The 23,089-nt window shown below is 43.1% G+C and overlaps 1 protein-coding gene and 1 long non-coding RNA gene across 3 annotated transcripts in view; one reads left to right on the top strand and one right to left on the bottom strand.

The window, feature by feature from the left end:
- Window positions 1-8,222: 8,222 nt before the first annotated feature.
- Window positions 8,223-23,089, bottom strand: part of LOC129829080 (glutamate dehydrogenase, mitochondrial-like) — a 35,346-nt gene continuing 20,479 nt past the window's right edge. For both annotated transcript variants that reach the window (XM_055890561.1, XM_055890560.1), the window contains exons 6-13: window positions 21,038-21,217; window positions 13,630-13,767; window positions 13,313-13,450; window positions 13,111-13,191; window positions 12,787-12,910; window positions 10,847-10,938; window positions 10,675-10,737; window positions 8,223-10,418 (exon numbers count right to left, since the gene is read on the bottom strand). In XM_055890561.1, coding sequence (XP_055746536.1) covers window positions 10,299-10,418; window positions 10,675-10,737; window positions 10,847-10,938; window positions 12,787-12,910; window positions 13,111-13,191; window positions 13,313-13,450; window positions 13,630-13,767; window positions 21,038-21,217 — 936 coding nt within the window. In that variant the 3' untranslated portion in view covers window positions 8,223-10,298. The remainder of the gene's footprint in view (window positions 10,419-10,674; window positions 10,738-10,846; window positions 10,939-12,786; window positions 12,911-13,110; window positions 13,192-13,312; window positions 13,451-13,629; window positions 13,768-21,037; window positions 21,218-23,089) is intronic.
- LOC129829082 (uncharacterized) lies at window positions 10,932-12,487 on the top strand. The gene is made up of 2 exons (XR_008755334.1): window positions 10,932-11,400; window positions 11,547-12,487. It is a non-coding gene; the product is annotated as an uncharacterized LOC129829082 (long non-coding RNA).

Raw genomic sequence — 23,089 nt, 5'->3', positions numbered from 1 at the left:
ATACGTAGCCAAACTGCACAAAATTATCCAGAGATATTTTGGACAGTCACCTAATCTAATCAAAGAACTCATCATAAACTTTACTAAAAAATACATGTTGTACAGCAAATGAAAGATACACTAGTTCTTAATACAATCGCCGTGTTAGATTTTTTTTTATAACTTTAGTACGACATACAGCTTACGTTATAGCGAGACAGCACCTGCAATAAGGACGGAAAATAGAACTAAACATTTTCCACAGAAATACAAAACAACATCATAAATGGTTCCTACTTTTGCTGAGCTTCCATCAGAATCTTGTACAAGGAGTCCTTTGTCCAGAATAAATCGTTGTTTGGTTTTAGAATGTCCTCTTCGCCTGTCGAATTAGCAACCTTAGCTAGCCAAGTGGCACGAAGATGTCCATCTTCACCAAACGCAGAGAACGGAAAACGCCAAAACTCCCGATAAACGTTCAATAATCTGATAAAACTATATTGAAAAAACATACTTTACGATGATATTATCACATGTATCAAATAAAATCAAAGCCGGAGATATTAGCCGTCTATACCGAAAGCTTTTCAGAAGGCAATCTGGGGTTCCTTCCCGCGCCTTGGCAGACAAAGGAAATTGGGGTCACGTCATTCCAAGAGCTCTCGTTTGACCTCAGATCAAGGTAGACACCCCATTCCACCTTCCACTGCCTGTTGACATCTAGTGGATGGCGTATGAAGTGCATGTATATCCATAGATTTCAAGCAATTGAATAGGATGGTCCTGGAACAGAGCCTCGATTTCAGATTTTTCACTTCCTGTCAGGAAGTTTGCTGCAAAATGAGTTCTGTTTTACTCACAGATATAATTCAAACGGTTTTAGAAACTTGAGAGTGTTTTCTATCCAATAGTAATAAAAATATGCCTATTGTACGATCTAGAATAAATGCATATACGAGGCCGTTTAAATTGGGCACGATTTTTTCCCAAAGTGAAAATAGCGCCCCCTACACACTAACAGGTTAATGTCAAACAGCTATAGGCCTGGATGAATAAAGGTCAAGGGAGGAAGTCATTCTCTGAGTCCCAGTCAGAGGGCCTATTGTCAGGCTAAATGAAAAACAGCTATAGGCCTGGATTACTAAAGGTCAAGGGAATAAGCCATTCTCTGACCCCAGTCAGAGGGCCTCCTGTCAGGCTTAATGTCAAACATGTATAGGCCTGGATGTTCACAAAAGGCCAAGGGCAGAGCTGGGCCTTTTGTCCCATTTGGGCTTTGGGCCTTAAACCTTGAGCCTTTAAGGTTAGCAGGTCAAGGGAGTAAGTAATTCTCTGAGTCCCAGTCAGAGGGCCTCCTGTCAGGCTTAATGTCAAACGTGTATAGGCCTGGATGGCCATAAAAGGCCATGGGCAGAGCTGGGCCTTTTGTCCCATTTGGGCCTTGGGCTTTTTAGGTCCCCAGGCGCAGGATAAAAAATGAGTGTCTCGTTCTAGGTGGAGCTTGAATCTGGGTCGTCAGATGATGAGGCTCGTGTACTACACGTTGAACCATCGCCCATTGATGGACAAAGTGGCCCATTGATGGACAAAGTGGCACCGAGGTGAGCTACGGGATCAAATTTCCCTTCAGCCCAATTTGACCCATCTTGGCCCACAGCTGGGGCACATCAGGCCCTTGTTAGGGTTAGAATTAAGGTTCGGGGTTACGGTTAGGTTATGGTTTAAGGTTAGGGTTAGATGTATTGTTAGGGTTAGGGAAAATATGATTTTGGATTGGAATCAATTCTTTGGTACCCACAAAGATAGCAATACAAAACTGTGTGTGTGTGTGTGTGTGTGTATGTGTTTGTGTTTGTGTGTGTGTTAGTGTGTGTGCGCGCGCGTGTAACGCACCAGGGGTTTAGTCAGGCTCTTTGTCCTCCCCCACAGGTACTGTATGAAGCAACTCCCTCCCTCGGCATGCTGGGAGGTGACAGAGTCACAGAAAGGTCTAGAGCAGTGGTGTGTATTCGTGGAGGCCAAGGGAAGCCAGGCTTCCCCAAAGAATTGACCAAGAAAGAACATTCTAAATAATATATCTTTCGTCTCTCTGTGTTTCATACATTTCCTTAAATTCGCAAGAGGCTGAATGTATCTCACCGGAGAAAGCATCCGAGTGAACGAAACAGCGTCCCTCTTTATCAGTAAGTGTAGCCATCTATCAAATTCTGTCTGGTCATAAAGAGTATGAGGTTGTTGTCACCCGTAGCATTGAATGCAAGGGAAGCAAGCGAGTATTTGGCCTCCCTTGATAAATAAAATAAATATAATAATAACAGCAAATCAGCATTGAGCAAAACTGAGTGAGCTCAGATGTGAATGGTCCTGGCGCACCAAAAAAAGTGTCAAGGGAAGCCAGCTTGGATTTGGCTTCACACCAATCACATTTCATGAGAAGAAAAAAACTTAATTGACCAATTTCTTTTTTTAAATTGTTGCATCTTGTGTCATTGTCCTCCGGTGGCTAGCTAGCTAAAATCATCCCTTTTCTAAATTACCCATGGCTGGAGATAGGGATTTGAACTTTTGTTTATTCTTAATTCTCCGTACTGGCCAATAATTATAACTCCGATTCTGATCAAACAATAAATTCATACATTGTGCCCCTGGCCTGAGAGGATGGAAGTTCAACATGTAGCTACAGTATATGCAGTAGGCTAATGCTAACTAACTGGCATGGTGCATTGTATTCATACTAAAAAAATATATATATATATTTAGCAGACGCTCTTGTCCAGAGCGACTTACAGGAGCAATTAGGTTGCTCTCCGGTTTTGTGAGGAAACAAAGGTGTGGTTGAATTTATTCTGCCACTTCTTATCGTCTCCGCCTTAGGCCTCCAGGCACATGCACATGAACTAACAGGTTATAGAGCAAACAATGCAATTATCACGACATATACAGTACCAGTCAATTGTTATTGGCACATCCACCAACGCCCCTCTCCGGAGGACAAAAGTACATTTGTTTAACATTTGAGTTGTTTACAGGTATTTTGTTACGTATACAGTACCAGTCAAAAGTTTGGACAAAACTCATTCAAGGGTTTTTCTTTATTTTGACTATTTTCTACATTGTAGAACAATAGCGAAGACATCAAAACTATGAAATAACACATATGGAATCATGTAGTAACCAAATAAGTGTTTTACGAATCAAAAAATATTTTATATTTGAGATTCTTCAGAGTAGCCTCCCTTTGCCTTGATGACAGTTTTGCACACTCTTGGCATTCTCTCAACCAGCTTCACCTGGAATACCTTTCCAACAGTCTTGAAGGAGTTCCCACATATGCTGAGCACTTGTTGGCTGCTTTTCCTTTAATCTGCTTTTCATTTACTCCTAATCTGCATCGGTTGGAACCAAAGATCTAAAATTTGGACTCAGCAGACTAAAGGACAGATTTCCACCGGTCTAATGCCCATTGCTCGTGTTTCTTGGCCCAAGCAAGTCTCTTCTTCTTATTGGTGTCCTTTAAAAGTGGTTTCTTTGCAGCAATTAGACCATGGAGGCCTGCTTCACGAAGTCTCCTCTGAACAGTTGATGTTGAGATGTGTCTGTTACTTGTGTCTGTTACTTACTTAAACTCTGTAAAGCATTTATTTGGGCTGAAATTTCTGTGGCTGGTAACTCTCATGAATTTATCCTCTGCAGCAGAGGTAACTCTGGGTCTTACTTTCCTGTGGCGGTCCTCATGAGCGCTTGATGGTTTTTGCGACTGCAAGTTCTTGAAATGTTTCGCATTGACTGATCTTCATGTCTTAAAGTAATGATGGACTGTCATTTCTCTTTGCTTATTTGAGCTGTTCTTGCCATAATATGCACTTGGTCTTTTACCAAATAGGCCTATCTTCTGTATACCAACCCTACCTTGTCACAACACAACTGATTGGCTCAAACGCATTAAGGAGGAAAGAATTTCCACAAATTAACAAGGCACACCTATGAATTGAAATGTATTCCAGGCGACTACCTCATGAAGCTGGTTGAGAGAATTCCAAGAGTGTGGCTACTTTGAAGAATCTCAAATATAAAATCTATTTTGATTTGTTTAACACTTTTTTGGTTAATACACGATTCCATATGTGTTATTTCATAGTTTTGATGTCTTCACTATTATTATACAATGTATAAAATAGTAAAAATAAAGAAAAACCCTTGTAAGTGTGGTGAGTAGGTGTGTCCAAACTTTTGACTGGTACCGTAGGTTGTAATATGGTTTTCTGCTGCTGGCTTGGCCTCCCCGGTGATTTTACCCATACAACGCAACTGGTTAAGAGAGGCTAGAAAAAAAACAAAGCCAACGTAGAACCTCTAGTGTCATTGAGCCCAGTCCTAGTGCTCTATTCAGTCTGCATCGCTGAAGCGTTACAGATTGCGCACTATAAATGTAAAGGTAATTTCAGATTGAGCCACCATACGCAGCGTTTACAGTGATGCAGTCTCCGCCAACGAGGCAAGATTGCTTTTAAATTTCTATCACGCTGTAACGTTCAGCGGTCTAAAGTACTTAAGTAAAAATTCTTTAAAGTACTTAAGTAGTTTTTTGGGGTATCTGTAATTTACTATTTATTATATATATAATAAAATTCAAGGAAACGTACTGTTGTCACGATCGTCATATAGAGGAGAAGAGGAAGACCAAGGTGCAGCGTAGTAAGTGTTCATTATTTTAATTAAAATATGAAACACTTGACAAAACAACAAAAACGCTAAACGAACAGTCCTGTAAGGGGAACACACAAAACAGAAAACAACCGCCCACAAACACAGGTGGGAACAGGCTACCTAAGTATGATTCTCAATCAGAGACAACGATAGACAGCTGCCTCTGATTGAGAACCATACCAGGCCAAACACATAGAAATAAAAAACAAGGACAACATAAAACACCAGACATAGAATACCCACCCACATCACACCCTGAACAAACTAAAATTAGAAACATACAAAGCAATCTACGGTCAGGGCGTGACAACTGTATTATACAGAGACATGATTGCATGGAACGCCCTTCCATCTCGTATAGCGTAAGTGAACAGCAAACCTGGTTTCAAAAAACAAATAAAGCAACACCTCGCGGCACAACGCCTCTCCCCCATGTGACCTACTTGTTGTGTGTATGTACTGACATGTATGTGTAACTGATAGATGCACATACATTTAAAAACATTCACGTGTAGTGTATGTAAATTGTAAAGTTTTTTGTCTGTAACGTCTTTTCCGTTATTTGGCGGACCCCAGTAACACAAGCTGTCGCCATTGGCGTAGGCTAATGGGGATCCTACTAAATCACATCAAAATCAAATAATTCCTAAAGAAAATAAATGTACTTTTTACTCCATACATTTTCCCTGACACCCAAAAGCACTTGTTACATTTCAAATGCTTAGCAGGACAGGAAAAGGGTCCTCCAATTCATGCACTTCTCAAGAGAACATCCCTGGTCATCCCTACCGCCTCTGATCTGCTTCGTCTGTCATTTATATGTGCGTTGGAGTGTGCCACTGGCTATCTGTAAATGTTCAAAACAAGAAAATCATGTCGCATGGTTTGCTTCATATAATATAAAGAATGAATAAATGATTTATTCTTTAACTTTTGATACCTAAGTATATTTTATGAATTACATTTACTTTTGATACTTAAGTATATTTAAAAGCAAATTCTTAGACTTTTAATCAAGTAGAATTTTACTGGTTGACTTTCCATTTTACTTGAATCATTTTCTATTAAGGTATCCTTACTTTTACTCAAGTATGACAATTGGGTACTTTTTCCACCACTGGTAACGCTGAACTTAAGCGATACGGTTTGAATAGAGCCATTAGTGTTTTAATGAATGATCTTTCAGGATGACATGTAACCAGCCAAATCTTCCATTCACAGACAAGTCCTTAACTGCTCCACACACACTTAGATCCTGCGCCAGAAGACATTAAAACAGAGGAGTGTCTTGCCAGAGATGGAATGGAGAGGAGCCACACCTAGGCGCGGTAGGTGTCACTTTCTCACACTCTCACACACATACATACGTACAGCCAACACCCCTAAGGAATCCACACAAACACAGAGAAACAATCTGTGAGAGAACTGTCCTGGTACGGAGTGCGTTCTATGCTGGTTTTGCCTTGGCCCATGTATCGTTGTGTCTGTTTTTATAGCTGAGCTGTATAGACGGTCAGTCAAAAGGTCTGGTAACCTCCCAGGACATCACATCCACTATTTCCTGTTTCCCATGCATCTTAATATCAAATAAATGAATTATATATGTATTATTTGCATTTAATAATGTATCATGTGCATCTTCACATTATGGATATCTATGAAGTGAATAAGGATTGTGTGTGTATGTGTGTGCCTGTGTGACTCCCAAGTATCTGTATATCCTTTATAATTTTTGGGTCCTCAGTTCAAACAATGTTTGAGGATCCTAATAAAGTTAGGAGGCCTATCCCGCCTACGGTATTTACAGTTCCGCTGCTGGGCGTTTCCACTGACAACAAGTTTTCATATGGACACCAACAACAAATGCGTCTCGCACCCTGAGGGTGTGGTATGACTTGAGGGGTGGGTGATGGAGGGGTGGCCTCTAAGCATCTCTCCCAACCTCATATAAACCCACGCACACACACACACACCCACATCCAAAAGTTCTCACACACTCTACCGCCGAGAACAGAACACGCAGAGATGGATCTTCTGAAAGGGTCAGGGAAACAGGTGGATGCGGTCATCGACAAAGCAGGTGAGAAAAAAGCAGCGATAAGATAAATTGATAATGTTCGTTTACGTGGTCGAATGATGGGAGACATTCATGTGGAGAATTAATTGTTTAAAACCAAAAAACACACAGCAGAAATGATGTTTATATGCAGTAATATAGTTCTGCTTTGATTTTAGTATTCATTGTTGTGTTATCAGCCATCAAAATGTTCAATCTGGACTTTGGCATTTTAAGCGCATCTGTAGTTGATTAGCCAACAACATTCTTAAACCAAATAAAGAAAAAAAAAAAACATCTTGGATCTGTACTTTATGGCACTGCTCATGTTTCAAAATGTACAGTTAGATGGATTTGTCTAGATTTAAAAGTGTGGGAGCTCATTTCTATCAGAAAGGGAAAAATAAACAAAGATTCTGTGGCATCACATCATGAGTTCCAGCTGACACATTCTTCCTAACGAGACATACGATTGAATTTCCACCCAGTGTTTCGTCATGTCGAGACAGGTGCATGTTTGACAGCCCCCTCTCTCTCTCCCTCTGTCTAGCTGGTGTGGTGAAGGAGAAGGTGGGAGATATGATGGGAGGAACGAAGGAACCGAAGAAAGATCAAGGTGATCTGTCTATTCTGAGTTACAATGCTAACACGGTCATGTAGCCTCACCTGTATGGGTCTAGACCAGGGATGTCAAACGAAAGTAACTCAGTGTATCTTCAAATAACTAAAACCAAATCCAAACTGTGTGGAAATTATAATAGACCCACGTACAGTTTCTTGAATGTGTCCAGCTCGCTAATAATCACAGAAATTAAAGCTACAGTATCGAAAATTCCAAAAACAATCGATAGAGGGACAAGTTTTTTCTAAGTTTGATGGCGAGGAAATATAACTCATTTTCAGTGTGACGCTCCAGATCTCGTTGAAGACAGAATCCGGCACACGGAGCAAAATTGGTTTGACACCCCTGATGTAGACACACACCCACAATGTCAACTCTATTCGTGGAATTTCTATCTACAACGTTCAGTATGTTACAGCCTCCTGAATGCGACCCAGGTGTAAGATTTATAATGATTGTGTTGGGAGTCCGATGTCTTTGTACGCATTGTTGAAATGGTGTCTGATGATGTGGTTGTTTCTACAGGTATTGGTGAATTGGTGACTGATGCAGTAAAAGGGGTAGCAGCCAATGCAGCCAAGGACAGTGCTGTAGACAAAGCCAAGTCTTTCGGAAAGGGCCTTCTGAAATAATCCCCCGACCTGGACTATACCATGTCTCCACTCACCCCTGAAGAGTTCTCTGGATACCTCAACCACAAACCTTCCTTCCCCTCAACCAACCCCATCTCTGTACTGTAACTGAGATCTGTATAAAGTAAATAGGACATGAATAAACATGAATAAAACACCTATCTTTCAGCACTAGTCTCTGTCTGTACCTCACGTACTGCGCTTATACATCACAGTCAAGTCGCACTTGTGTTTTTGTCATCATTTTATTGGTTTTCAACAAAAAAAAGGAAATACACATTTCCCAAAGCAATTTCCATTTGCGGGCTTGAACGGGTTATTGGAGAAGTAAAAGGAGAACGTTTGTTCCATTGAGTAGCTTGACTCTCGCTCAGGGCGGGGGGTTTGGAGGAGGGTCAGATTGGACAAGACCGGAGCAGTAGGCAGGGAAGGTTGGGGGGCTCGTGGGGGGACGGATGTAGTGGAGAAGGGTGTAGAACTTTACTAAACCAAACACAGTAGAACCCAGTGTTCCTCAGCACAGAACGCTAACCATGACCCCTGACCTCTAACCCTGAGCCCGTATCAACAAAGCGTCTCAGAGTTGAAAATTGGTCATAAGTGCTTAGAATAGATAATATTTCACTCCTACTATTATGAGTGAAAGTAAAAGCTAAGCATGAAGCCTCTTTAGTCATAAGAGTCCCACCTAGTTGACAGATAATCAGGACACCTCATGAGCTGTCCTAACCAGTTAAGTTACCAGCAGGTGTCTTGATAATAGAAAAATGCAGCCAGTCAGTGGATTGTTTTTGCTTTTGAGTTTTTAAAAGAATATTGATATTTCATCAATCCATAAATGATCTAGCCCTACATGCAACAGTATCTCTTGCCCTTTTGACAACGATTTCACAAGTCCTATTTCACATGATTTGCCTAAATATTTATAACCACTACGCTAATAAATAAACAGATTTTCTTTTCGATTATTTAATTACCTACATCAAGTTATCCATTTGAAACGCAACCTCACATTGTTAAAATATATGTCTAAATTGGGCAAACCTATAAATTGTCCCAACTGTAGATATAGGTAGGTTTGCTTATGCAAACTTTGATTGTGTTCAATGAAAATTACAAACATTATCGGCAAGTGACGTGATGCCTACTGTGCCAAAACGATTTAGAGTTGTTAAACGGGAGTAACAATGTGTGTGTTGCTATAACGGTAATATTGTCAAAATAATCGCTGCAACTCCCCAATGGACTCAGGAGAGTGCGAAGGTCGAGTCTGAAACATGACCTACCAAACCAGACTCTTAACACCCACCCGCTTAACCACTGTGTCGGAGGAAACACTGTTCAACAAGCACCCGGCCCACCACAAGGAGTCGAGCACGATGAGCCAATCAAAGCCCCCCCCCCGGCCAAGCCCTCCCCTCACACAGACAACGCTGGGCCAATTGTGCGCCGCCCTATGGGACTCCCGGTCACGACCGGTTGTGACACAGCCTGGGATCGAACCCAGGTCTTTAGTGACGCCCCAAGCAGTGCCTTAGACCGCTGCGCCACTCGGGAGGCCCATCTGAGCAGTGTCTTAACATCATCCTAAAACCTACTCTGAGCTGGGAGTTTTATTGTGTCTTAAAACAGGTTCTAACTGAATTCCTAGGACCTTTTCTGAGATGCTTTGTGGATATGGGCCTTGACCTCTGACCCGTATCCTCTGGGAGGAACACATATGATATCAACTTTCCGTGTTATAAAGTTTTAAACCATTTCCCTTTTTTAAAATAAAGTATAAGTCTAAAGTTAACATGAAATCTATTTCCTTTTTTTAAGTACAGTATAGTGGTGTATGTGCGTCTCTTCAGTACAGAGCTCCATCAGAGCTAAGGCATCTCCAGTGCTGTGGTCTGAAACCATGGCAACACCAGGGTCAAACAAGACAAAAAGACAGACATTGAACTCAGATAGTAATGGGGGGGGGGTCGTCTTAAATCTCTCTCAGCATTGCTAGCTTCCTGCTACAACCTGCTGCTTTCAAAATACACAAATAATAACTGAACGACAATACTGAAACAAAACGATACAGATATACAGAGTTACCGTCATGATACTGAGATATGGCGAGGTCATGGGACACAGAACACAGTGTCAGTGTGTGTGTATGCATGTGTGTGTGTGTGCGTGCGTGCATACGAAAGGGAGGTGGGGATCTCTAATGTAAAAGCTCAAATGTTCTAAAGGCTGATTGGGCGATGTGGAAGCGGTGGAACAAATATCAGGGCAGTATGGGAGGGGTCTGACTTTGATAGGGTGATTATGTGACGGTGATGCCGGCCTCGTTGTAGACCTTGAACACCTTCTCGATGGCGTTGACGTACGCAGCCGTCCGCAGGTCCAGACCCAGGTTGTACTTACTGGCCGTACGCATGATTTGCTGCAGGGGGACAAAACACACAAACACTAGTTAGATACCAGTTACACTGGCAAAAGCAGTCACACACACTGACACAAACATACACAGACACATGGTGGTGTGATTGAGAGGTGCCCCGGGCCAGGGCGGGGACATTGTCATTATCACAGTCTGTCTCAGAGAACATCTGATTTAATTCTAGGATCTGACTCATCGGCACTAACCTCACAAACACACACGCACGCACACACACGTGTACGCACGCTCACACTCTTACCCTGGCAGATCTCTCCATGGTGTAGGCCAGCCCAGAGTGAACAATGTCCTTCTCAGAGGCACCCTGGAGTGGAGAGAGGAAGGAAATTTGTGTTATCAAACTGCCAACACACTACATCATTTCCATAATTTGTGTGTGTGTATGTGTGTGTGTGTGTGTGTGGTGTGCTCACAGCGACTCTGGCCTGGAAGTCAGCGGTGGGGACAATGGGGATTGGTCCTCCCTGCTTTCCAAACTTCCTCTCCAAACTCTCCTGAACGGACACTGACAGAGAGGAAGAGAGTGGGGAGAGAGAGAAAGAAATAGTTAGATGGCAATGTAGCAATGCAACCTGATCATTGATTACCGTGGTCTTTTCAAGTATATCCAGTCGATCAACATTCATCCCTGAAGTTTCATCTGGGTTCACTCACATAATTCAGATTAGTATCGTTTTCATTCAGTCGAGACCTCAATGTCAGAAAGGCGTATCTTTCTATCTGACACGTCACCTTAAATTAACCTACTGTATATACAGGGGTGACCAGCGGAAATATCACCAGTTCCACTTCTTTCGCGGTCATCTTTTCAGTTGTCCTTGCAGACAATTTCCAAGAGTGGACACAGTAATGTATTTCCTGCTACACCGAGGTTGTTAAAGGAAGAGGAAAAGGCTACAGAACTGAACGAACACAGATCTTCTACAGACAGAGAGGCGAGATCAGAAAGCGGACACACAGCTCCAGAGTGAGTACAGATTAAAGACCTCCAACATTAGTCAAGGAAATACAGGGCCCTGCTCCTAATATTTAACCTGGGCTATTTTTTAAAGAGAATATGTTGTTAATGAGTGACCTAGATAATAAATACATGAACATTCCTCTTTATTACAGGTGGTAGTAAACAAACAATCAAAGGAAATCTAGTTGCCACGTCGAGAAATGGCAGAGGGAGAACAACTGAACAATCTGCCCCCCCTCATCCCCTACCCTGAGCAGATAGATAAGAAAATATATAAAAAAATGGTTTTGGAGAAAAATACAGAGACTTTATATCGTGATGAAAAAAAAAAGGCTCCGTGCGACCTCATTTTCTACACAACAAATTGTTCTGCATGGGAAGAGGAACTACTGAAACACTATCCTGAGGGAAAACAGTGGGGAAAAATTCAAGATGGCAAACAACTGAAAACGAAGGCAGGCACTATAAATGTGTATGAAACTGGGAAAATCATGGTGCAGGGTAATAGTGATAAGTTAAAGATATTCCCAAATGATTTCCCAGTCCTGCGCGAGAGAGTGAGACAGAGTGTCAAGAGCGTCAAGACGACAGAGCATGTCGAGGAGAAAATGGCAGAGCTAGACATTGAGGAAAGAGGAGAGCAGAGGGAAAGAGAGAGCGAGGACATAAAAGAGGAAGACATAAAGAAGGAAATAAAGGAAGAGGTGGGAGGAGGTAAGGAGTAGCACTGAACATTCCAGGGCAGATCAGAAGAGAAACATTATTTTACAGGATGTATAATTTGATGAACAATTATGCTAAATCCTGCTGTTCCTCTTACCTTATTATTTTAATGTTGTATCTTCTACCTTTTAATGTTTGTGTTTTTTATTGAGCTTGTATGAAAAATGCATTCATAAGTGCTCACAATCATCATTATCTTGCTTTGGTTATAGTTTAGCACTTTGCCAATGATAAAGGCACTTAAAGCAAAAAGGTGGTGGTCCCTGGGAATTTCCCCAGCAATATGTGTTTTATTTTGTTTCAAAATATGTGCTCTAAAATGTATCAAGATTTTTGAAACGCAATTCTAATAAAGTTTGATTTAACAAGTGTCAGGAGTCAGGATGTACTATATATCGGGGTGGCAGGTAGACTAGTGGTTAGAGTGTTGGGCAAGTAACCGAAAGGTTGCTAGATCGAATCCCCGAGCTGACAAGGTAAACATATGTCATTCTGCCCATGAGCAAAGCAGTTAACCCACTGTTCCTAGGCCGTCATTGTAAATAAGAATTTGTTTTTAACTGAGTTGCCAAGTTAAATAAATAAAAAAGATATATAGGTGGTAGTGGGAATCTCTCTTGTATTGGAAGGTGAGAGGTTGTGGGTCAGAGGTAAGAGGTCAGGACTTACTGAGGAGATGGTAGTTGGAGTCTCTCTCGTATTTGAAGGTGAGACGTCCATAGCTGACATGGTTCAGGTTCTTGAGCCACTCAAAGTAGGACACTGTCACACCACCGGCGTTCAGGTACATGTCCTGGGGGATGGAGAAACACACACAGGAGGGTAAACAGATAAATGTCTCTGTCTGGGATTGTTGAGTGAGTCTTCAGCTTCTTGATTGGTTAATGAGAGAACTGCAGACACTGAATGTGTGCATGACGGCCTTAACATGCAAATGTGTGTTTTATTCATGTCGGTTAGTGTGTGTGTGTGTGTGTGTGTGTGTGTTCTTACAGGGATGACCATGACTTTGTTCTCTAGGAAGATCTTGTCAGCGTCGGGTGTGGTTGGGCCGTTGGCTCCCTCAGCAATGATCTAGAACAAACAACAACACTGGCTAGAGCAGAGGACTGTGGGTAGTGTAGTTGAAACTTGATGAAAATAGGGTATTGTGCATTGTGTAGTTTAGATAGGGGTGTGGTCTGTAATGTAGTACCTTGGCCTTGATTCTGTGGGCATTGTTGCGTGTGAGCTGCTTCTCGCTGGCGGCAGGGATCAGGATGTGACACGGAGCTTCCAGGAGGCTGCCCTCGTACGGCTGAGCCCCGGGGAAACCTACGATCGTACCGTGTTGCTGCGCACAGACATGTACAGACACAGGTAAGTACGAGAGAGAGAGAGAGAGAGAGAGAGAGAGGAAGCCTTTCTTGGCCAGCTCATATTCAGAGCAAGAGAGGGAGGAAGAGAGAGGAAGGGAGGTAGACGGAAAGAAGAAGAGAGGGAGAATGCAGGAGAGTAAGAGAGTATTTTTACCAGTTTGTAGTCCTCCAGCTGCTTGGGGTCAATGCCCTCTGGGTTGTAGATGCTGCCGTCAAACTCAGCGATGCCCACACACTTAGCACCGTACCTGTGGAGGTACCGCATGGAGTGGAGACCCACATTACCAAAGCCCTAATGAAGACAGAAAGGGAGAGAGATCATTATTATTATGTCGTCATCACTACCACCACCTGCGCAGAAACACCCGACCAGGCCTGATCTCAGCTCCACTACAAACACATGACACTAGCGCCCCCATGTGGCCCCCCTCTGTCACTGCAGAAGCCACAGCCACAGATTACTAGCTAATAAACTGAAACGGCAAATAAGCAGAGAGAGAGGACTGAAACCAGGCAATATCAAATATTATCCAAACCTGGTACAACTGGGAAATATGGCTTTAACTATGATGAGTATATAACGATGCTATAAGCCCTGCACAACAGATATTGTAGTTGAGGGGCGTGTCCACAGCAGCAGTGGCCGACGTCTATAAATACTCAGAGATCAGCTCCTTTCCTCCGTCTAACTCTCCGTTATCCTCACTTCCGTCTCTCTCCGTTATCCGCTCCTGTATTGCAGCGTAAATCTGACCACTCCTTTCCTCAACTCTCTCTGTCATCTGCTAGATACGTGATGACATCACTGATCTGCGTACTCACTAAATCTCCAAGAAAATCGAATCACACGGCGATTAACCCTAAACACACACACACCAGATCGGCAGGGCACAGGGTGAGCTCTCTCCACCTCACCCCTCTCCCTGCAACCACTACACACAAACAGACATTCCTCACCTGCAACCTCTCTCTGTTTAGTCAGTCAGTCTGTACATCAGGCACCAAGGCGAGATGCGAGTATATCAACAGATCTCTACTGCTGTTGCCATTAACTTTCATCCTAACTTAACCTGTGGTACATTCACCTTTACACTGAGTGACCTACACACAAACACATACCTTGTCGTACACCCTCCGCAGCTCATTACAGGGAAATAGTGATAATTATAGACAGGCTTCCAGGAAGGAGGACAAGGCCATGGGGCCTGCAAGTGTGTGTGTGTGTGTGTGTGTCTGCATGTGTGTGTGTGTGTGTGTGTGTGTGTGTGTGTCTGCGTGTGTGTGTGTGTGTGTGTGTGTACAGTCAGGTCCGGGCATCTTTAAGTGTCGCTCCGAAAGAGATAAACACCTCTCTGGGAAGAAGAAGGGCGGGGTGTATGCTTCTTTGAGTCTTTGGCTATTGTGGTTAGCTAATATAAATACATAGTGTTTTCGCTGTAAAACATTTTAAAAATCGGAAATGATGGTTGGATTCACAAGATGTTTATCTTTCATTTGCTGTATTGGACTTGTGATTTCATGAAAATTATATTATATGATATCCCTGTCCCGTTAGGCTAGGCTATGCTAGTCAGCTTTTTTGATGAGGATGCTCCCGGATGGGTATCACTGAAAGGTTAAGGAACTTCACTGGACTCTATGTAAACTGGAAACCATATATCCTGAGAATGCATTTATTGTAGCTGGGGATTTTAACGAAGCTAATTTGAGAACAAGGCTACCTAAATTCTATCAGCATATTGATTGCAGCACTCGTGCGGGCAATACACTCGATCACTGCTACTCTAACATCCGCGATGCATACAAGGCCCTCCCTTCGGCAAATCCGACCATGACTCCATCTTGCTCCTACCATCTTACAGGCAGAAACTCATAGGATGCACCTGTGACGAGAACCAAACAACGCTGGTCTGACCAATCATAATCCACGCTTCAAAATTGTTTTGATCACGCGGACTGGGAAATGTTCCGGGCAGCCTCAGAGAATAACATCGATCTATACGCCGACTCCTCCACGTCTCCTGATGTACTGGCCTGTCTCCTGGTAGCGCCTCCATGCTCTGGACACTACGCTGACAGACACAGCAAACCTTTTTGCCACAGCTCGCATTGATGTGCCATCCTGGATGAACTGCACTACCTGAGCCACTTGTGTGGGTTGTAGACTCCGTTTCATGCTACCACTAGAGTGAAAGCACCGCCAGCATTCAAAAGTGACCAAAACATCAGCCAGGAAGCATAGGAACTGAGAAGTGGTCTGTGGTCACCACCTGCTGAACCATTCCTTTATTGGGGGTGTCTTGCTAATTGCCTATAATTTCCACCTTTTGTCTATTCCATTTGCACAACAGCATGTGAAATTTATTGTCAATCAGTGTTGCTTCCTAAGTGGACAGTTTGATTACACAGAAGTGTGATTGACTTGTGTTACATTGTGTTGTTTAAGTGTTCCCTTTATTTTTTGGAGCAGTGTATATACACACACACACACACACAAATGTGTTTTAACAAGGCACACCTGTTAATGGAAATGCATTCCAGGTGACTACCTCATGAAGCTGGTTGAGAGAATGCCAAGAGTGTGCCTGTCATCAAGGCAAAGGGTAGCTTCTTTGATGAATCTCAAATCAATTTTTATTTGTGTTACACTTATTTGGTTACTTCGTGATTCTATATGTGTTATTTCGTAGTTTATGTCTACACTATTATTCTACAATGTAGAAAATAGTAAAAATAAAGAAAAACCCTGGAATGAGTAGGTGTTTCCAAACGTTTGACTGGTACTGTATACACTACTGTTCAAAAGCTTGGGGACACTTAAAAATATCCTTGTTTTCCATGAAAACATACATGAAATGAGTTGAATAGGAAATATAGTCAAGAGATGTTGACATGGTTATAAATAATGATTTTTAATTGAAATAATAATTGTCATTCAAACTTTGCTTTCATCGAAGAGTCCTCCATTTGCAGCAATTACAGCCATGTAGACCTTTGGCATTCTAGTTGTCAATTTGTTGAGGTAATCTGAAGAGATTTCACCACATACTTCCTGAAGCACCTTGCACAAATTGGATTGGCTTGATGGGCACTTATTACGTACCATACGGTCAAGCTGGTCCCAGAACTGCTCAATAGGGTTGAGATCCGGCGACTCTGCTGGCCACTCAATTATAGACAGAATACCAGCTGACCGCTTCTTCCCTAAATAGTTATTGCATAGTTTGGAGCTGTGCTTTGGGTCATTGTCTTGTGTAGGAGAAAATTGGCTCCAATTAAGGTCCATCCACAGGGTATGGCATGGCGTTGCAAAATGTAGTGATAGCCTTCCTTCTTCAAGATCCCTTTTAACCTGTACAAATCTCCCCTTTTACCACTACCAAAGCACCCCCAGACCATCACAATGCCTCCACCATGCTTGACAGATGGCGTCAAGCACTCCTCCAGCATCTTTCAATATTTTCTACGTCTCACGAATGTTCTTTTTGATCCGAACACCTCAAACTTAGATTTGTCTGTCCATAACACTTTTTTTCCAATCTTCCTCTGTCCAGTGTCTGTGTTCTTTTCCCCATCTTAATCTTTTCTTTTTATTGGCCAGTCTGAGATATGGCTTTTTCTTTGCAACTGTCTAGAAGGCCAGCATCCCGGAGTCGCCTTTTCACTGTTGATGGTGAGACTGGTGTTTTGCGGGTACTATTTAATGAAGCTGCCAGTTGAGGATATGTGAGGCGTCTGTTTCTCAAACTATACCCTAATGTACCTGTCCTCTTGCTCAGTTGTGCACTGGGGCCTCCCACGCCTCCCTCTATTCTGGTTAGAGCCAGTTTGCGCTGTTCTGTGAAGGGAGTAGCACACAACGTTGTACGAGATCTTCAGATTCTTGGCAGTAACTCACTTGGAATAGCCTTCATTTCTCAGAACAAGAATAGACTGACGAGTTTCAGAATTAAGTTCTTTGTTTCTGGTCATTTTGAGTCTGTAATCAAACCATGCTCCAGATGCTCAACTAGTCTAAAGAAGGCCAGTTGTATCTTTAATCAGCACAACCGTTTTCAGCTGTGCTAACAATTGCAAAAGGGTATTCTGACGATCAATTAGCCTTTTAAATAAAGGTTAAATTAAATTTAAAAAAATGCTAAACTTGGATTAGCTAACACAACGTGCCATTGGAACACAGGAGTGATGGTTGCTGATAATGGGCCTCTGTACGCCTATGTAGATATTCCATAAAAGATCTGCCGTTTCAAGCTTCAATAGTCATTTACAACATTTACAACGTCTACACTGTATTTCTGATCAATTTGATGATATTTTAATGGAGAGAAAATGTGCTTTTCTTTCAAAAACAGGGACATTTCTAACTGACCCCAAACTTTTGAACGGTAGTGTATAATCAAGTCTTTTAACGAATGTATGTTAAAAGAAATCATTTAAGTACAACAGTAAAACAGATAAACAGTTCTACAACTAAACATCAAGAATCAGCAAAGTGCCTGCCCTGCCACAAAATGCTGAGTGATACAGTTTAAATCCTGTGTTTACATCCTGTGGCATACTGCACGAGCATCGAATAGTCCCCGTGATATGCAACTTTTCAGGGAAGTCAGAAACCAATTCACAGTCAGCTAGGAAAGCAAATGCTAGCCTTTTCAAACAGAAATTTGCATCCTGTAGCTCTATCTCCAAAAAGTTCTGGGACACTGTAAAGTCCATGGAGAATAAGAGCACCTCCTCCTAGCTGCCCACTGCACTGAGGCTAGGAAACACTGTCACCACTGATAAATCCATGATAATCAAGAATTTCAATAAGTATTTCTCTACGGCTGGCCATGCTTTCCACCTGGCTACCCCAACTCCGGCCAACAGCTCCGCATCCCCCGTAGCTACTTGCCCAAGCCTCCCAGCTTCTTCTTCACCCAAATCCAGATAACAGATGTTCTGAAAGAGCTGCAAAACCCGGACCCGTACAAATCAGCTGTGCTAGACAATCTGGACCCTCTCTTTCTAAAATGATCCGCCGCATTGCTGCAACCCCAATTACTAGTCTGTTCAACCTCTCTTTCGTATCGTCCGAGATTCCTAAAGATTGGAAAGCTGACACGGTCATCCCCCTCTTCAAAGGGGGTGACACTCTAGACCCAAACTGTTACAGACCTATATCCACCCTGCTCTGCCTTTCTAAAGTCTTTGATAGCCAAGTTGACAAACAGATCACTGACCATTTCAAATCCCACCGTACCTTCTCCGCTGTGCAACCCGGTTTCCGAGCTGGTCAACGGTGCACCTCAGCCACGCTCAAGGTACTAAACGATATCATAACCGCCTTCGATAAAAGACAGTACTGTGCAGCCGACTTCATCGACCTGGCCAAGGCTTTCGACTCTGTCAATCAATCACTGTATACTTATCGGCAGACTCAACAGCCTTGGTTTCTCAAATGACTGCCTCGCCTGGTTCACTAACTACTTCTCAGATAGCGTTCAGTGTGTCAAATCGGAGGGCCTGTTGTCCGGACCTTTGGCAGTCTTTATGGGGGTGCCACAGGGTTCAATTCTCAGGCCGACTCTTTTCTCTGTATATATCAAATGATGTCGCTCTTGCTGCGGGTGATTCCTTGATCCACCTTTACGCAGACGACACCATTCTGTAAACATCTGGCCCTTCTTTGGACACTGTGTTAACAAACCTCCAAACGAGCTTCAATGCCATACAACACTCCTTCCGTGGCCTCCAACTGCTCTTAAACGCTAGTAAAACTAAATGCATGCTCTTCAACCGATTGCTGCCTGCACCCGCCAGCATCACTACTCTGGACGGTTCTGACCTAGAATATGTGGACAACTACAAATACCTAGGTGTCGGGCTAGACATGTAAACTCTCCTTCCAGACTCACATTAAACATCTCCAATCCAAAATGAAATCTAGAAATCGGCTTCCTATTTCGCAACAAACCCTCCTTCACTCACGCTGCCAAACATACCCTCGTAAAACTGACTAGCCGACCAATTCTTGACTTCAGCGATGTAATTTACAAAATAGCCTCCTTCACTCTACTCAGCAAACTGGATGCAGTCTATCGCAGTGCCATCCATTTTGTCTCCAAAGCCCCATATACTACCCACCACTGCGACCTGTATGCTCTCGTCGGCTGGCCCTCGCTACATTTGTCGCCAAACCCACTGGCTCCAGGTCAACTATAAGTCTTTGCTAGGTAAAGCTCCGCCTTATCTCAACTCACTGATCACCATAACACCCACTCATAGCACACACTCCAGCAGGTACATCTCACTGGTTATCCCCAAAGTCAACACCGGCTTTGGCCGCATGTCCTTCCAGTTCTCTGCTGCCAATAACTGGAACAAATTGCAAAAATTGCTGAAGTTAGAACTTATATCTCCCTCACAAACTTTAACAATCAGCTATCTGAGCAGCTTACTGATCACTGCAGCTGTACACAGCCCATCCAACTACCTACCTCATCCCCATATTGTTTTTATTTACTTTTTTTGCTCACCAGTTTTTCTACTTGCACATCATCATCTGTACATCTATCACTCCAGTGTTAATTTGCTAAATTGTAATTACTTCGCTACTATTGGCCTAATTATTGCCTTACCTCCTTACTTCATTTGCACACACTGTATATAGTCTGAAAAGGTCTTCACCCCTGCACAAAGGTTCAGACTGGAATCATTTTTGGATGGAAGGGGTTACATTTTGAACCTTTTTAATAATATAGGAGGTGGCAGCCTATGAGATTGGTGGCTTTCATGTAGTTATTTCTGGACACCTGTTAGCGTAAATACAATTCCTGTAGATCGTGTTAAGTTTGTACACTGCTACCTAAAACGTTCCTTGAATATTTATACATATTCTACTACAATATTAATAATATTGCTGATTACATAGTAATAAAGTGGCAACTATTCCAAATGTGGGATTTTGACGAACTCATACACCTCTGTTAGCTCATTGAAGCTACTAAACTGTCAGTGTTCAACCTTAACATCTAGATGACAAGACAACAGAACAGATTACCGGAAATACATTTACTCTAGAGGGTGGTCAAAAAAAAGCCAAACCCCTACTAAGCCATGCCTTCACTCCAGGGTTCCTTCTAGAACCCATTGCTACCTCAAACCATTCAAGATTCCTCCAAGAACCCCTCAACAAACCCAAGGTGCAAATATGAACCACTGACTAACAATGGTTCCATGAGGAACAGGGGTTCCTTGAGGATCTCCAGAGTTCCTCGAGTCACTAATTCTAAGAGTGTCGGTATGGGGTTGTTTTCTGCATATGCAACCTTATTTAGACGCCAAACCCACCACGGGCGTGCGTGGCCAAAGACCTCCATTTTCATGTAATCCAGCAAATGTAAATACTTGGAGTTTGCTAAACGGCATTGGCACTTGAGTTGGAGCCGGTCCTATGGTCAGATGACATGAATAGAGCTCTTTGGCCATGCACCACAGTGGTGGGTTTGTCATCAAAATAAAGTATGTGCGTGTAGTGTGCATATGTGTGCACGTATGTGTGTGTGTGTCAGTGTGTGTACCTGGATGATGAAGGTCTTGTCCTGGAAGCCGGGGGTCAGGCCCAGCATGCTCATGTAGGAAGCCTCGTTGATGAAGTTCTCAATGCCGTGGAACACTCCGCGACCGGTGGCTGAGATACGACCGTGGATACCGCCCTGGCTGATGGGCTTCCCTGTCACACATGCGTGGGCGTTGATGTCCTGCACACACAAAGACATTCCCAGAGACACACACACACACACACAGAGACACACACATTAGGGCATACGTTTAATTGGATTACATCTGTTGGCAGTTTGTCAGACTTGTCAAATAGAACCTTAGCATAATTATGAGAGTATCCATACTACCCTGAGGCCAGACTACTGAACCACAATACCCATACTGCCCTGTGGACCAGACTACAGAACTTCAGTACCCACACTGCTCTGGGGGTAAAACTATAAAATTATAGTACCCATACTGACCAGATATGCAGCACAGTTGCTTTAGTACAGTGCCTTCGGAAAGTATTCAGACCCATTGACTTTCCCCACATTTTGTTATGTTACAGGCTTATTCTAAAAACAGGTATTTAGACATTTTTGAAAATGTATTAAAAATAAAAAAACGGAAATACCTCATTCACATAAGTATTTAGACCCTTTGCTATGAGACTCAAAATTGAGCTCAGGTGAATACTGTTTCCATTGATTATCCATGAGATAAATACTACAACTTAATTGAAGTCCACCTGTGGTAAATTCAATTGATTGGACATGATTTGGGCTCCCGAGTGGCGCAGTGGTCTAAGGCACTGCATCTCTGTGATAGAGGCATCACTACAGACCCTGGTTTAATTCCAGGCAGTATCACAACCGGCCGTGATTAGGAGTCCCATAGGGCGGCGCACGTCCGGGTTTGGGTTTAGCCGTCATTGTAAATAAGAATTTGTTCTTAACTGACATGCCTAACTAAATAAAAAATAAATTGTCTATATAAGGTCCCACAGTTAACAGTGCATGTCAGAGCAAGAACTAAACCATGAGGTTAAAAGGTATTGTCCGTAGAGCTCCGAAACAGCATTGCGTCAAGGCACAGATCTGGGGAAGGGTACCAAAATGATTCTGCAATATTGAAGATCCCCAAGAACACAGTGACCCTCCATCATTCTTAAATGGAAGAAGTTTGGAACCATGACGACTCTTCCTAGCTCTGGCCGCCCGGCCAAACTGAGCAATAGGGGGAGAAGGGCCATAGTCAGGGAGCTGACCAAGAACCTGAGTGGCCAGACGAAAGCCACTCCTCAATAAAAGTCACATGACAGCCCGTTTGGAGTTTGCCAAAAGGCACCTAAAGACTCTGACCATGAGAAACAATATTCTCTGGTCTGACAAAACTAAGATTGAACTCACATCTGGAGGAAACCTGGCACCATCCCTACGGTGAAGCATGGTGGTGGCAGCATCATGCTGAGGGGATGTTTTTCAGGGGCTGGGAGACTAGTCAGGTTCGAGGGAAAGTTGAACGGAGCAAAGTACAGAGAGATCCTTAATGAAAACCTTCTCCAGAGCACTCAGGACCTCAAAATGGGGGGGAAGGTTTCACCTTCCAACAGGACAATGACCCAAAGCACACAGCCAAGACAACGCAGTAGTGGCTTTGGGACAAGTCTCTGAATGTCCTTGAGTGGCCCAGCCAGAGCCTGGACTTGAACCTGATCGAACATCTCTGGAGAGACCTGAAAATAGCTGTGCAGTAACGCTCCCCATTCAACCAGCCACGCTCAAGGTCATAAACGATATCGTAACCGCCATCGATAGGAAACAATACTGTGCAGCCGTATTCATTGACCTGGCCAAGGCTTTTGACTCTGTCAATCACCACATCCTCATTGGCAGACTCGACAGCCTTGGTTTCTCTAATGATTGCCTCGCCTGGTTCACCAACTACTTCTCTGATCGAGTTCAGTGTGTCAAATCGGAGGGTCTGTTGTCCGGGCCTCTGGCAGTCTCTATGGGGGTGCCACAGGGTTCAATTCTTGGACCGACTCTCTTCTCTGTTTACATCAATGATGTCGCTCTTGCTGCTGG

Source organism: Salvelinus fontinalis, chromosome 30 (assembly GCF_029448725.1).
Source record: "Salvelinus fontinalis isolate EN_2023a chromosome 30, ASM2944872v1, whole genome shotgun sequence".
Taxonomy (NCBI): Eukaryota; Metazoa; Chordata; class Actinopteri; order Salmoniformes; family Salmonidae; genus Salvelinus; species Salvelinus fontinalis.
The sequence above is the reverse complement of the archived record's forward strand: the minus strand, read 5'-3'. Positions and strand labels throughout refer to the sequence as shown.